At 35.9% G+C, this 17,122-nt stretch overlaps 1 protein-coding gene across 1 annotated transcript in view; it reads left to right on the top strand.

Annotated features, from left to right (window-relative positions):
- Edil3 (EGF like and discoidin domains 3) overlaps window positions 1-17,122 on the top strand; it is a 512,171-nt gene that overhangs the window by 125,982 nt on the left and 369,067 nt on the right. The window contains exon 2 of the mRNA XM_021180300.3: window positions 8,883-9,011. Within this exon, the coding sequence (XP_021035959.1) occupies window positions 8,883-9,011 (129 nt within the window). The remainder of the gene's footprint in view (window positions 1-8,882; window positions 9,012-17,122) is intronic.

Here is a 17,122-nt window from a genome sequence, read left to right as displayed (position 1 = left end):
ATCTTGATTCAACTTTGGTACCTGGTATCTGTCTAGGAACTTCTCCATTTCATCCAGGTTCTCCAGTTTTGTTGAGTATAGCCTTTGGTAGAAGGATCTGATGGTGTTTTGGATGTCTTCAGGATCTGTTGTTATGTCTCCTTTTTCATTTCTGATTTTGTTAATTAGGATGCTTTCCCTGTGCCCTCTAGTGAGTCTGGCTAAGGGTTTATCTATCTTGTTGATTTTCTCAAAGAACCAGCTCCTTGATTGGTTGATTCTTTGAATAGTTCTTCTTGTTTCCACTTGGTTGATTTCGCCCCTGAGTTTGATTATTTCCTGCCGTCTACTCCTCTTGGGTGAATTTGCTTCCTTTTGTTCTAGTGCTTTTAGGTATGTTGTCAAGCTGCTAATGTGTGCTCTCTCTAGTTTCCTTTTGGAGGCACTCAGAGCTATGAGTTTTCCTCTTAGAAATGCTTTCATTGCGTCCCATAAGTTTGGGTATGTTGTGGCTTCATTTTCATTGAACTCTAAAAAGTCCTTAATTTCTTTCTTTATTCCTTCCTTCACCAAGATATCATTGAGAAGAGTGTTGTTCAGTTTCCACGTGAAGGTTGGCTTTCTATTATTTATTTTGTTATTGAAGATCAGCCTTAGTCCATGGTGATCTGATAGGATGCATGGGACAATTTCAATATTTTTGTATCTGTTGAGTCCTGTTTTGTGACCAATTATGTGGTAAATTTTGGAGAAGGTACCATGAGGTGCTGAGAAGAAGGTATATCCTTTTGTTTTAGGATAGAATGTTCTGTAGATATCTGCCAGATCCATTTGATTCATAATTTCTGTTAGTTTCACTGTGTCCCTGTTTAGTTTCTGTTTCCATGATCTGTCCATTGGTGAAAGTGGTGTGTTGAAGTCTCCCACTATTATTGTATGAGGTGCAATGTGTGCTTTGAGATTTACTAAAGTTTCTTTAATGAATGTGGCTGCCTTTGTATTTGGAGCATAGATATTCAGGATTGATAGTTCCTCTTGGAGGATTTTACCTTTGATGAGTATGAAGTGTCCCTCCCTGTCTTTTTTAATGACTTTGGGTTGGAAGTCAATCTTATCAGATATTAGAATGGCTACTCCAGCTTGTTTCTTCATGCCATTTGCTTGGAAAATTGTTTTCCAGCCTTTCATTCTGAGGTAGTGTCTATCCTTTTCTCTGAGATGAGTTTCCTGTAAGCAGCAAAATGTTGGGTCTTGTTTGTGTAGCCAGTTTGTTAGTCTATGTCTTTTTATCGGGGAGTTGAGTCCATTGATATTAAGAGATATTAAGGAAAAGTAATTGTTGTTTCCTGTTATTTTTGTTGTTAAAGTTGGCATTTTGTTCTTGTGGCTGTCTTCTTTTAGGTTTGTTGAGGGATTACCTTCTTGTTGTTTCTAGGGCGTGGTTCCTGTCCTTGTATTGGTTTTTTTCTGTTATTATCCTTTGAAGGGCTGGATTCGTGGAGAGATAATGTATGAATTTGGTTTTGTCGTGGAATACTTTGGTTTCTCCATCTATGTTAATTGAGAGTTTGGCTGGGTATAGTAGCATGGGCTGGAATTTGTGTTCTTTTAGTGTCTGTATAACATCCGTCCAGGATCTTCTGGCTTTCATAGTCTCTGGTGAAAAATCTGGTGTAATTCTGATAGGCTTGCCTTTATATGTTACTTGGCCTTTTTCTCTTACTGCTTTTAGTATTCTATCTTTATTTAGAGCATTTGTTGTTCTGATTATAATGTGTCGGGAGGTATTTCTTTTCTGGTCCAGTCTATTTGGAGTTCTGTAGGCTTCTTGTATGTTCATGGGCATCTCTTTCTTTAGATTTGGGAAGTTTTCTTCTATAATTTTGTTGAAGATGTTTGCTGGTCCTTTGAGTTGAAAATCTTCATTCTCATCCACTCCTATTATCCGTAGGTTTGGTCTTCTCATTGTGTCCTGTATTTCTTGGATGTTTTGAGTTAGGATCTTTTTGCATTTTACATTTTCCTTGATTGTTGTGCCGATGTTCTCTATGGAATCTTCTGCACCTGAGATTCTCTCTTCCATCTCTTGTATTCTGTTGCTGATGCTGGTATCTATGGTTCCAGATTTCTTTCCTAGGGTTTCTATCTCCAGTGTTGCCTCATTTTGGGTTTTCTTTATTGTGTCTACTTCCCTTTTTAGGTCTAGTATGGTTTTGTTCATTTCCATCATCTGTTTGGATGTGTTTTCCTGTTTTTCTGTAAGGACTTCTACCTGTTTGATTATGTTATCCTGTTTTTCTTTAAGGATTTGTAACTCTTTAGCAGTGTTCTCCTGCAATTCTTTAAGGGATTTTTGTGCTTCCTCTTTATTGTCTTCTGCCTGTTTAGCAGTGTTCTCCTGCATTTCTTTAAGTGTGTTATTAAAGTCCTTCTTGAAGTCCTCTATCATCATCAGGAGATATGCTTTTAAATCCGTGTCTAGCTTTTCCGGTGTGTTGGGGTGCCCTGGACTGGGCGAAGTGGGGGTGCTGGGTTCTGATGATGGTGAGTGGTCTTGGTTTCTGTTAGTAAGATTATTACGTTTACCTTTCGCCATCTGGTAATCTCTGGGGTTAGTTGTTATCGTTGTCACTGTTTAAAGATTGGAGCAGGAGCTGTGTTCCACTCACCAGCAGTCCCAAAATCCTGTGGCGGGGGTCGTGGGTAGCTGCCGGGTGTCAGGCAACCCTGGTCTCCCGCTACCCTGGCACTGATCAGGCCGGATGAGGCCTGTGGCCCTACTCATGCCGGTTTCTGCTTCCCTAACTAGTGCAGTCTCAGGTCCTGCGCAATTGGATTGGAGCAGAAGCTGTGCTCCACTCACCAGAAGTCTTAAGATCCTGTGGCGGGTGTTGTGGGTAGCTGGCGAGTGTCAGCCGACCCTGCGCCCCAGCTGCCCTGGTGCTTTTCTGACCGGAAGAGGGTTGTGGCCCTATGTATGCCGGATTTCTCTCTCCCCAACCAGAGCAGTCTCAGGTCCTGCGTGATTGGACTGGAGCAGAAGCTGTGTTCCACTCACCAGCAGTCCCAAAATCCTGCGGCGGGGGTCGTGGGTAGCTGCCGGGTGTCAGGCAACCCTGCTCTCCAGCTACCCTGGCGCTGATCCGGCCGGATGAGGCCTGTGGCTCTACTCAGGCTGGTTTCTGCTTCCCTAACTAATGCAGTCTCAGGTCCCGCGCAATTGGATTGGAGCAGAAGCTGTGCTCCACTCCTGTTTTGCACTGTTCTATACACTAAGAGGTGATAATTAATGTATCTGAAAATGTCACTCCAAAGGTTCAAGGATAATGGCTTGTGAGGGGAAAATGAGAGAATAAGAGATTATATGTATTGCCTTCAGTATGAAATAACTAAGAACAGGTAGGGTCACTGGGAAAAATAAAGCTAAAGTCAGTGCCTTCAGAACACTAGAGTGGGTGGAAAATGCAGGAAAACAGTAAGTTAAATTTTGCCTGCAAAGATTTCCTGCCCCTCGGAAAAATAATTACTTCTTTCTATTGCCAAAAGGCAAATCAGTACCATCTTAATTTGTCTGATTCTGCCGGAAACAGCAGATGGAACTATAAAACATAGTTAGAATAAAATTAAACATATCTGTCCTGAGCTAAAGCAGGTGAGACGGGCTAGCCAAGAAACATCAAGGTGTCACACTGCATAGGCTGCAACCTGCAGACCAATGGCAGAGGCGTTGCTGAAGGTGGAATAACAGGTTATATAACCTCTTTGTGTTTTTTTTTTTTAATTGAGTCTGCCTTCTTGTTCTAATTGCCATCATAATTTTAAGATTTATCAAGCAAGGGGATGAATAAGTAAATGACAATCATTTATTTCAACTCCAAGGACTTACTAGGCTTTAAGTAAGATTTTTTTTCCCTCTTGAAGTAGGTTATTTCCTAACATTAATTTGAATTACAAAGAATCAGTTTCAACAGACATATCAATTAGTCATGAAATTTAGCCAGGACAGTGAACTTATCTTAATAATATCAATCTGCACCTATACCATTATCTTGATAACAGCTACATATGGAAAATAGCAGGATAAGGTTATGGCTTTGATGAACATGACAGTAAAGCAGAATATTTTGAGGATGAATATTATTGTGTCCATGGGATAAAACTTCCAATCTAATTTCATGGAACAACATGTTTTTACATTGCTATGAGCTTACATCCTCCTATGCAGATTTTGTGGGATGCTCCCCTTGGACTCTGTCTGAATTGTATAAAACCAAAAACTATTCATAGTGAAATCGACAGTTCCTAGTTGTTCCTGCATGAGAGGGATTCCACCACAGTGGCTTTGCTCTTGGTCTCCCTACTGTATTGTTGTGTCTGCATAAGTGGCTATTCCTGGTTATTCCTACCTCTGTCCTCTTTGTCCTTGACCTCTATGCACCTCTTTGCACAGGTGTAAGGCATATATTGCAAGAGGAAAGCTTTCTTTCTTCTCTTTTAGATTTTCATCAACCCATCCTTCCTAGGCATTATATTTTTTATTAAACATTTTATTCATTTACATTTCAAATGATAGCGCCCTTCCCAGTTACTCTTCCACGAACCCCCATCCCAGCCTTCCCTTTCCCCCATTTCCTATGCGTCTATGAGGGTGCTCCTCTTCCCACTCACCCAGTCCTGCCTCACCACTCTAGCATCCCCTACATCAAGTCTCCAGAGGACCAAGGTCCTCCCCTCCCACTGATGTAAGGTAAGACCATCCTCTGCTACATATGTATCTGGAGCCAGTGGACCCCTTCATGTTTTCTCTTTGGTTGGTTGTTTATGCTCTGGGAGCTCTGGATGGGCTGAGTAGTTGATCCCAGGGGGTGGCAATCCCTGTCAGCTCCTTCACTCCTTCACCTATCTCTTCCATTCGGGTCCCCAGGCTCAGTCCAATGCTTGGTTGTGTCTGCATATGTATTGGTTAGGTGCTGCTAGAACCTGTCAGGGAAGAGCCATTCCAGGCTCTGTTCACCAAGTGCTTCTTGGCATCAGCAATAGTGTTGAGACATTATATTTTTAAGTTTGTAATTTTAGCAAAATGATTGTTTAGTATGTTGTCATTATTTCTTAGTAAACATTTTTATCATCTTTTTCTTCTTCTGGCTTTAGGTATTGAGTACAGGACCTTCAACCTGTCATACACTCTACCACAGAGGTGTATCTCAGTTAGCTAAACTTGTTATTCTTAACTTCCTTTTAGTATTTATATCTTGGTCAACACAGATACAACAAGAATGCACTTATAATTGGGTATGGCAAAAACAGACTCATATCCATATTAGCTCCTGGTGTTTTCTTTCATTCTTTCTTCCTTTATGTCTGTCTCTTTCTCTCCTTCTCTCCCCCTCTCCCACTTTCCTTCTTTCTTTTTGTGGTTGTTTTCTGTTGTCTATGTTTTGTGCAAGTCAGAACTTCATGTTCGATTCAGACTACCCACCTAATACTGGGACACATTTGCTAACATCTGGCTGATTTTTGACATTAGATTTCACTTACTACAAGTGTCACATTTATACTGAAGATTACCTACCACTTCTTATATATTTTTAAGAGAATCTTCGTTTGTCTGCTATAATATTTACTTACGAGCTGAAGGATCTCTCATTTCCCATGTCCTGTTTGATCTCTGCCCTTAAATACTCACTGACATTTAATAATTTATATTGAAGGGAAAGCCTGTCAGTTCAATACTTGCATTATTATCAGACATATTTATTTGAAATGTTCTGCAAACTTCTCATATGCAATATTTCCTTTAAAACCAAATGCATTATTCTTTATTTTAAAATGGACTACTTATGAACTTATTTATGAACTCTAAATTTCATGCACTCACCTCAATTTTGTTACAATGGCATTTTGACTTATTGAATGTTAAATTACTTTTATGTCATTTCAACCCTTTAAATGATGTGCAAATATTAATGTGGTGAATAAGATACAAAATAGAGAAAAAATTTAACAATATGTTGTAATCTTAGGTTTGAGAATGAAGCTCAGTGTTAGAGCACTTGTGTGACATTTTGCAAGTCCATAGACTAAAGATCATCCAAAAATTAATAGATAGAGTACAAGTACATAAAACTTAAATCACAAATATTAAATTTACAAAATGCTAATGTAGTAGATGTAAAATTTGGTAAATATGTATGTATGTAATCATCAATCTAATTAAGTTGTTATTCCACCAGGTTATGTTCATTAAATAATTTTATGTCACCTAAAAATGTTTACAAACATTAGTTTGTTAGAAATTAGTAGGCATATGTTGGCAAATTTTATGTCAAGTTGACACAATCTAGAATCATCTGAGAGGAGAGATTTTCCATTGAAAAAATACCTCTATATTACCAGGCTGTATTCAAGCCTCTGGGACATTTTCTTAATTACTAAGGGATGTGGAAGTTTACAGCCCATTGTGGGTTGTGCCATCCCTAGGCTGGTAGTTATAGTTCTACAAGTAAACAGGTTGAACAGGCCATAAGGAGTAAGCCATTTCACAGCATCTTTCCATAGCTTCTGCACTAGCTCCTGTCTCCACGTTTGACTTCTTGTCCTATGATCTGATGATCACTGAATTCATTCAGTGATGAAAAGGGATATGGAAGTGTAAGACAAATAAATCCCTTCTTCCCCAAGTTGGTCACTAAGTTTCATCACAGCAATAGTAACCCTGAGAAAGTTAAGCAATAATAAATAAAGACAAAAATTTAGCAAGAGAAATAACAACAGCAAAGGTCTCCTAAATAACAGCTAGTTTCTATGCATGTGACAAGAAGTAGACAGATATTTCTCAGTTTAACCAGAGAAGCATTATATTACTGATACACATGTATGATAAAAATATATAACATATTTAATATTATCATCTGGAAATGGCAGCATTGGTGCCAAGCAAGGTTTCATTTCATAAAATGTACAGGTGAGTTTAAGTGCATGTGTCTTAATAGTCATATAATAGTCATGTGCTGGTGAGAGGACATCCTCTGGTATGGCCTTCACCCTCAACCTCGTTTGAGGCAAAATTCCTTCTTAGTGACAGCCATGTGCACAGTGGTCTTGCTGTCCCTTGTACTTCTGGAGATTTGTTTGGATCTCCCTCCAGTCTGAAATGAGAAGCACTGGGATTAGTGATGAAGTCTGCAACAGCCTTGACATGCATGATGGTATTGAACTTTAGTTCTTCACACTAGCAAGAACTTCATCCACAGTGCCAGCTCCCCAGACTCCAAGAATAGTTTATTAAGAAAAACTCCAAAAATATTGGAAAAGCAAAGGAATAAGAACTGCCAACCTTATGTAGTTCCGATTCTCTGTGTCCACCAACATCAGTACTTCTATTGTGTACTTTATACTATGTGTTAAGAAAGAAAGAGATTGTGTGTGTGTGTGTGTGTGTGTGTTGCATAGGGTCTCAGCTGCCAGAAAGAAGCATGTCAGAATGAGATTTTATTGATTTTTATGTGAATATGTAATTGTAAGCTTCTAGAATATCTCTCATTCTCTGAGTCTCACCCAGACACTGCTTTCTGTCAATACAAGTAAGAGGATACAAATATCTTAAGCTTGCCTTGCCCCTATCAACATGTGCTGTCTGTGGAAGTCACACTCCTTTTTGGGATAGTGCAGAAAATACATGGAATTATGTTGGACACTGCAAAATTATTTTGGTGACTGTTCACACTAACATTCTTTGGATTTATTAGATAATATTGTTGCTCATATTTCTTCAATGAAGCTGTCTTCACACCAGAGGCATGTTCTTTCATACACATTTCTGTTAGCAATGGAAGAAAATAGTATAAAATTGTAGTCCACGTGATGCTAATGTTGATGGTGATTATTCATCCTCCCAATTTCTTAGGTACCCCGCCTTTCCTTCCCCTTTCCTTTTAGCCTTGAAGGCATCTTAACTGATAAAGCTCCCAGAAGCACTGGGATTATTGATGAAGTCTATGAAATGGTCTGATGAATCTAACTCAATTCCAGTTTCTATAATAAGTCATGCTCCTCCACTCAGGAGTTTACGTAAGAGCTATTCCTGCTTTCACATAGAATCAGCATTGCTACTTCGGGTATGTCAGCCTGCTCAAGTATAATTCTCAGGATTTTCTGATTACTTTGATTTTCTAAGTGGGCCTTTCATGCTCCAAATGAGATTTCCATTCTCCTCGAGATGTCTCTTTCCTGTAGTACCTTGTCATGTGCAGATATTGAGCCAATTGACAGTTTAACAGTCTGTCTGGAAACCTCATTACTCCTACCCAAAATGTTATCACATATATGTTCTGTTTTACAAGTTTACAGGTTACAGTTTCACCAATTGCCATTCTCTTTTCCACACTGGTGGCCATTTTTCTAGCCCATATCCATTTTTAGAGTAGAGAATTCGATCTGTTTTGCTACAGCAGAGATGAAGCCACAGTACTGACCGCCTCTGCTTTAGTGCAACTTACTTGATCACAGGTTTTCTTTGGACTTCCAATGCATCTCTAAGTTCAAGAAGTTCAAGAAGTACATTGGCCTGAATGTACATCAAGTTGAGTTGGAAAAGAGCAATAGAAATTCAATATGCTTTTTTCCTTTGTTACCTTCAAGTCTATTAGCATCCTTTTGCTAATGTGAGTATACTTGTCAATTCCAGATTTTAGCATTGGAAAATTTATGCCAGCATATTAGAGTACCCAAAAAGTTACAGTGAGAAACACGTAGCTGTAAAGAGAGCATTTACTGAACTAACTAAAGAAACCCAGCTGCTCCTGACTTTTGGGAATCAGTCTGTAAACCAATCAAGTGAATTGATTGGTATTTCAATCCTAAAACAGACATAAAAAAAGTCACAGTCTGATTCTGTTCCTCAGGTGACATTTGCAACCCCAACCCCTGTGAAAATGGTGGCATCTGTCTGTCAGGACTGGCTGATGATTCCTTTTCCTGTGAGTGTCCAGAAGGCTTCACAGATCCGAACTGCTCTAGTGTTGTGGAGGTTGGTAAGTGCAAGATTTAAGCATCTCCATAGTCATCATGTTTACTTTTGTGAATGGTTTTCAGCTATGACTCTTGTATGGTGAAGCTATTTTTAAGATTGTATTGAACTTCTTAGTTATATTACTTTTAATTTTATCGGTTTGAGCTTATCTTCTAATCATATTTTTATTGCTGATATTCTTAAATACATGATAGTTCCTAGTTTAGTGATTGGCACTATAATTGGAAAAATTGAATACAATGAATTCCCCATTCCTCTGATATAAATGAAAATTATTTTTATGCAAATAAAGGAGATAACTCTAAAGTCTACTCAAGTAAAATCATTTATGTAAATCTAATAGATATTTTAAATGAATTGATAATATGTACTAGTATTTCACAAATCTAAATTATTTGTTTTCTAAGAATATTAATATACATCACTTTCAAGATTATGAAAAATATGCAGTATTCCAACTGCAATCCTCATCAAAACCTGTTCAAAATTCTCTTCCTTGGAAAAATGATTCGTGTCACTGATTACATTCAAAACCATGTTTTAATTTGTAAATAATGTCATTGATATAGAACTTTGTAATATTCATAGTTTCCAAACAGCTCCCCAAAATGAACATGGACATATTTTCAGGGTTTCTAAAAGGCTGACCACAGTTCAGTGGATAGTGAAGCACTCTGAGCACAGACTGGAGTAGATGACTTGTGAATCTTCAAAAGGAAAATACAGGAAATTGGATAGGAGAGAGTGGAGATAGATATGGAATGAATTAATGGGTGAATTTGATCAAAACGAATTTTATAAAGTTCTCAAAGAATTTAAAAATATTTTTAAAACCACCATGTGTAAACTTCTGAGCAAAATTTTTCTCTGAGTCAAAGCAGCACTATGATTAGGTGTGAAAATAATAATTTTCAGAGCAGTACCAAAAAGTGTCCAAAATGGTCTATATTTGTTAGATATGAAATCTAATAATACTGAATAAAATTTTGTCTGTCTTCATAATTGCTAGAAAATTGGACACTTTACTGGTTTTTGGTTAACATGTTGGAAAAAAAGAAAATTACTAGCTTTTGGGGGCAGTGATGAGTTTGTGTTACCTGTCATTGTATCAGATACATCGGACCGAGAAGCTGTGTTTAGTAAAGGCCCATAACTACTAGTGATTAGCTAAATGACAGAAGAATCATTTAACAAAATTTTTAATTTTCTACACTTGGACACCAATCATAGAATGTAGTGTACTTCATTTTTTAACATGAGTCATATATTTTCATAATACACTAGCATGATTATATCTGAAAATTTTGATTTATGCTCTTGAGTAGTTTGTCCTTTTAATTCATATCATAGATTAATCTCTTTTAAAGCTTTTAAAGTCAAGAATATTTTAGGTAGCTTGGCAATATTCTATAGAAACAAAACTGGTGCAATCACTCTGACTTCATCCACAGGTATATACAGAAGCATTTTAGCGTTTAATATAAGAGTCATATATCAGAAATCTACAGTATGAAGGAAAATTAGAGCTATAAGTAATTCTACCAAGAATATTGGAATCTAATTAAATTTTAGTATCCTTATTTTAATTCCACCAATATCAAATTTATAGTTCCTTGGTCGTATATAATGTTTTTGTAAACAACTTGAAACGGCAAACTCAAAATCAGAGATAAATATGATAAATATTCTTAAAGTATATGCTATTTCAATTATTAATTCAGCATCTGACTGTTTGCCAGAAAAGTGGTATAAGAGCAATTATAATCTATATTACAGTTCACTGATGCTGGGGCATTGGATGCTTATGAAGTTTTCTCTAGGTCTATTGCTATACAACTAAAACACTTAAAATAATTGGATATTTGGTAGTTAAACTACAATATTTTAAACTATATTTGGTTTAATATGTTTCATACAACCATACTTTTTGTGAGGTATTTTTCAGCAATTCTTGGAAAAGGATTATTTTTATTTCATCCCAACAATGTAGCTTTAGCATAGATGTTATAGCAATTCTAGAATCAAAATAATGACGAGGGACCATAAAACTCAAATGTAGCAAGTTAAAAACTTGCTGTTTTTTTATTAAAATTAACCTTTTTTATAACTTATGTATAGACTCTGTACACATACAATCATTGTTTGTTATTCACATCTTGTACTTAATAGCAAATGGATTACAAGTAAATTAAACTTGTTACCTTGGCCCTAGTTCATCTTGTTCTTAATTAAATTAAACTTAAAAATTGATATGAAAGAATAAAATATATTTAATCAATATACACACAGGTAAAATAAATATAAAATGATAATATGGGTCTGAATCTTTTTATTTGAATAGGTAACATGGGGATATATAATTAAAATTTAAATGTCTACTTTAAAAAATATGATGTATGTAAACATACAGTTCTGGTCACAGTGTTATCTCTTTGAACCCTATCACAGTTCTGGTACACAACACGGTCTCTATACCTTTAAGTTCTCAATGGACTCAATTCCCCAATAAAAAGACATAGAATAACGGACTGGATATGTAAACAGGACCCAGCACTGTGCTGCATACAGGAAACACACCTCAGTGACAAAGACCTCAGAGTAAAAGCTTGGAAAACAATTTTCCAATCAAATGGTCCCCAAAAAACAAGCTGGAGTAGCCATTCTAATATTGAATAAAATCAACCCTAACCCAAAAGTTATCAGAACAGATAAGAAAGGACAGTTCATACTCATCAAAGGAAAAATCTACCAAGATCTCAATTCTGAACATCTATACTCCAAAGGCAAGGGCACCCACTCTCACAAAAGAAACTTTACTAAAGCTCAAAGCACACATTGCACCTCACATTTTAAAATGTTTTTTGAGTGTTACCTGACATTGCTTATTTGTAAAATAACCTTTGCAAGTATGTGTGTGTACCTGCTATGTACACATGTGATAGAAGAGCATATGTTGTAGGACAAAGGAAGACACTCCTTTCCTCTTCTTCTGCAATCCACATCATCATGGTGAGTGAGCCTGTGGCTTTTCAGGTAGACTGGTGGGCAGGCAACCTTGGCAACCCTTCTATCTCCTGTCCAATGAATCTATCAGTTATAGGTACATGAAGCTACTACTGGTTTTGTATGTGGGTGCTTGGGATTCACACTTAGGTCTTCATGCTTATACATCCAGCACTGTATTCAACTGGATGTTCTCTCCAGCCCTTTCAAATATTTTGATTTAAAAAGTCAGAATTTAGAATAAAATGATAATTTTCAGATTAGATACTTTCATAAGACAAGCATAGTATTTTAGTTTCTGCATTTTTTCTTAAGCCTGTATTTTCTAGCATAAATCAATATTATACCACACATGTATTGAGTAAAAATACTAATTAGTAGTTCTTTAAGTATATTTTCTATTTTAGGGTTTACCCTATTTTTAAAATGCAGGAAACAGATATTTGAATCATTAAGCCTCTTTCTTTGTCTTTTCAATTGAAAACTACCTGAGAAATTTTCTTAGTCACTGTTTCTCCATATGAGGTAAAAGGTGAAGAAACCATGAGTAATGATGAGATTTTATATATAAAAAAGAAAAACTAGAGAAGTGGGCATCTTAAGACAATAACTTAAAAGGTATAAAGCTATGAGTATTACTATATATTTACTTATACATTAATATTTTATTTAGATACACACATTTATTTTCATATTCTTATTGAATAATGTATATTATACAATTATATAAAAGTTTAAATCTATTCTTATTCCACAAGGTAAGAAAATAAATTTACTCAAAGTTATGTACAGAAAATTTGAAGATCCCTTGAGGCTTCTAATATACAAAAAATAACTATAGGCAATGGAAAAAACTATTGGCAGGAAAGGGTTTTTTTAATTTTTAATATTTTTTATTACATATTTTCCTCAATTACATTTCCAATGCTATCCCAAAAGTCCCCCATACCCTCTCCCCCACACTTTCCTACCCACCCATTCCCATTTTTTTGGCCCTGGTGTTCCCCTGTACTGGGGCATATAAAGTCTATGTGTCCAATGGGCCTCTCTTTCCAGTGATGGTCGACTAGGCCATCTTCTGATAAATATGCAGCTAGAGTCAAAAGCTCCGGGGTACTGGTTAGTTCATAATGTTGTTCCACCTATAGGGTTGCAGATCCCTTTAGCTCCTTGGGTACTTTCTCTAGCTTCTCCATTGGGAGCCCTGTGATCCATCCACTAGCTGACTGTGAGCATCCACTTCTGTGTTTGCTAGGCCCCGACATAGTCTCACAAGAGACAGCTATATCTGGGTCCTTTCAGGACACTTCATACTCATCAAAGGTAAAATCCTCCAATAGGAAAGGGTTTTTATTTTTCCAGGGAAGAACACAACAAATTTTTGTCCATTGCTAAATTAAGCCTTGAAAACATGTATATAGGAATAATTTCAGACAGAGAAGATTATATTTAGGAATACATATGTATATCCATGCATGCATATGCTCTTAATAGCAATGAAATAAAGGAGGCTATTATTTGAAGGTGGGTGGGGATGGTATATGTCATGGTCAGGAGGGAGGAACAAAAAGGGGCAAAGTTTCAAAATTATGTTTACCCCAGTGATTCTGCAGTTTGCAAGAGGTAATTTCAAATATATGTCTAGGAAAGTTCTGCCATGTTTTCATCTCAGACCTTAGGGCTTTGCTATAACCCCATTTGAAGCTCTCCATGCTAATCAATTCAACAGACCTTCTTGTCAAATTTCATGCTTTTATTTTTTCCCAGTAAAACTTCTAGTGTCAAACTTAGAACACCTCCCAACTTTTGCTACCCTCCTATCCCTTACATTTCCTCAACTATGCCTTGGAGGTTAGCAAGAGTAACTCTCTCAGGCTTGGAAATCCATTCATTAGGTACCATGCTTTCTTTTGAACTTTCTTTTAAATAATTCTCTCTTGCTTTTTTCATCACTCACTTTTGCTCTCTCGTTTTCCTTGCCTCATAAATTGAGATTCTTATAGACATATCTACTCATCCTCTTCCAGATACTAAGATACCTGCACATAGCACTAGGAAAGTTCCACTTGCAATGAAGCAAAACATCTCACATCATACTTTGAAGTTGAAGATAACATCTGTCAAATGAACTAGACGTTGCATAGATGGGCCCTGGATGCTGGGCTCTCCTTCTGGGAACTTGTGGACAGAAGTGAATAGTGTAGAGTTTATTCATGTGAATTTTAGAATATCTTAAAATATCTAATTTGTTTATTACAATTCTGTGTATGCTATTGGGATAATTAAAATATTATTGATTGTAACAAATATAATCACAGCCATATAGTACATTGATGAAATAAAAAGGAATTCAATAAATAATTAATTTTTTAAGAAAAACCATAATTTTTATGATCACTGGTATAGTTCAGATCTACTTCAAGAAATATCAGCATTAGAGCCACAGAAATCAAATTGATAATCAATTAATCAATCAAAGGTCTTAATTATCTTTCATTTATGATCAGATACTTAGTTATTAATAATGGAGATGAATGTTAAACTCACAGGAATTACTATCTAATTTGAAGGAAACGAGATAAATTAATGATAGATGATCATAACTATGGGTAAATAGGTAATAAGTAGGAATACTAGTCTAAGTACATGAAGCTACATGCGAGAGCCCTGTTATGAGTAAATTTCAAAGACTTTATGGACTAATGAAAACTGCAACATACACAAATAACTATGAAATAATTCTATCCTAGAAGATGATCAGCAAAACTTATTCTACACAAAAGACCCTATAGGTTGAAAACCATGGGATAATAAGTTACTAACCGGGCTCTGTTCTCTGCCATTGGGTCTCCTTCTTCTACCTGGACAATCTGGTTAGGTAGGCCTCAGTAGGAGAAGATGAGCCTCTTGCTGCTGGAACTAGACTTCCAAGAGTGAGGTGGTACCCAAAGTTGGGCTGTCACCTTCTCTGAAAAGGGGAGGGGTCTGTGGGGGTAAGCATTTGTTAGATTGGGACTCAAAGGAGAAAAGGAGGGGGTGCTGTGATCAGAATGTACAATAAATTAAAAAATGAATTATTGAAAAAAGTCACAAACAAATATGTATTGCCTACCAAAAACAACAGAGATGTTTGATACATAGTGAAGATTATGCTGTTGCAGTATGAGAAAAACTATAGTAAATGTAGCAGGGGAGCAGGTTGACAGTAATATAGCTAATCTGACAACAGTGATGTTCAATAACTTAGCAGAAGCCAAGCACTAATGGAGAAAGAACTCTTAGAATTTAGAGGATATAGTGGACAATTTATTCAGTGGGAAAGGGGTTAAAATAAAACTATTCCTATTTTTATTTTCCTTATAAAAATATTTTTATACTTTTTTGTTTCTATCATTGCAACATGGATGTGTGGGATGTGTACATGTGTGAGCGTAGGTACGTGTATAGTCCAAAAGAGGAAATTGTTTAAATCATCTGAGGCTGGAGGTAAAGACAGGTGTGAACTGCCCAGTGTGGGTGCTGTGAACTTAACTCTGGTCTTCTGGAAAAACAATATGTGCTCTTAATCACCAGAATACCATTTTCTGAGATAATAATAACAATTGTGTACAAATAAAAATGCAGGTAAAAACTAAATATAAAATTTGAAGAATTAGCTAAACATATTTTAATATGCCAAGCATAGTTCTGGAGGTGATAATTGTGCATATGGTTATTAAAATATGCACAGACAGGAGTGTCTGTCCTTAAGAATTAGTAGAATTTATTCAATTACTAAAGCAAATATTCCTCAATATATTATTTATTACTCATTCATTCATCAAATATTTGAGTATCAACTATGTGCACAGAGCATATGGCTGTTAAAATATAGGTTTTGTCTTCAAAGATCTAAGGGATTGATAAAGGACCTTGAAGAGAACGACAAGTTAGCATTTAATATAAAACTTAAGACAAGTTCTGAGTTAGGGGCCAAGATAAATAGAAATGTGGATTGAGGATGGTAAATGAAAGTAGAATTTGAACACAGGGATAATTTTTTGATCAGATGGACGGTGTAACAATACAGAACAGATGGACACTTGCTGTTTACTATAAATAAGCTATTAAATAGCTTAGATAGATACATGTTTAATATTGAGCATGAATGTACCACCATAAAACTATCACATTTAAAAATCTAGCAACGGTTTGGAAAAAGAATTTTTTTAAAAAATATTTTCTTGGGATCAGTTCATAAGAACACATCATGACATGCTCTGCCTCTGCATCTCAACAGGATGATTGGCATTGAAGCAGGTTTCTCATTTCTAATAATCAGAGAAAGAGACATGACAACTTTTACGTCACCTACCCTACTCTTTCTCAGACAAACCTATTTTTAGTTAATAATTGGTATTCTTTTTCTAACATAAATTAAGATTCTATTTAATTTCTGACCTTCTAACCTCACCATTTCTAATCTTTTTCATTGCTCCTATATCACTATGAAACAAAAATATTTCTTTATCCTTGAAACATAAAGATTGTTCTACAAATTGAAAACAATTACAAGCCGAGTATGCATTTGATGTAATGTGATTAGCCATATTTGCACTGTTTGAAAGTGACTAGTGCCAGAATATGGAACAGTATCCACTCAGACTTCCTAAAGGACTTCTGGTTATGAATGAAATTCTAGAATGATAACAAGCTTTAGGTAGACTTGCGGGCCTTTGAGACTATTTTAGATTTCCAAAAATTGGTTACCAAATGAAGGTTTTATAAACTTCATTCACCCCTTAATTTTATTTCTTGGACCAAGAAAATTGAATCCATCTTATAAGAAATTATCATAGTGAAAGCTCACTATTCTTCATGGTCTGAAATAGTTTTATGTAATGCTGATAACTTTGTGTGATAATCATATAGATTTCCCAGTCAACTTGAGCTCAAGAGAATTATCTTTATGATTATACTTACTTGCTTTTCTAAAAACAATGATTTAGATACATACTTGCATAAAAAATAGGACTGATCAGTTAGATAACATAAAATAATTTTTGTATTTGTTAGCACATACGACAAAAGAATAATCTGTTTTACATATCTAAAAATGTCCATAACATA

Source organism: Mus caroli, unplaced genomic scaffold (assembly GCF_978045245.1).
Source record: "Mus caroli unplaced genomic scaffold, Mus_caroli_1 scaffold_15, whole genome shotgun sequence".
Classification (NCBI taxonomy): Eukaryota; Metazoa; Chordata; class Mammalia; order Rodentia; family Muridae; genus Mus; species Mus caroli.
The sequence above is the reverse complement of the archived record's forward strand: the minus strand, read 5'-3'. Positions and strand labels throughout refer to the sequence as shown.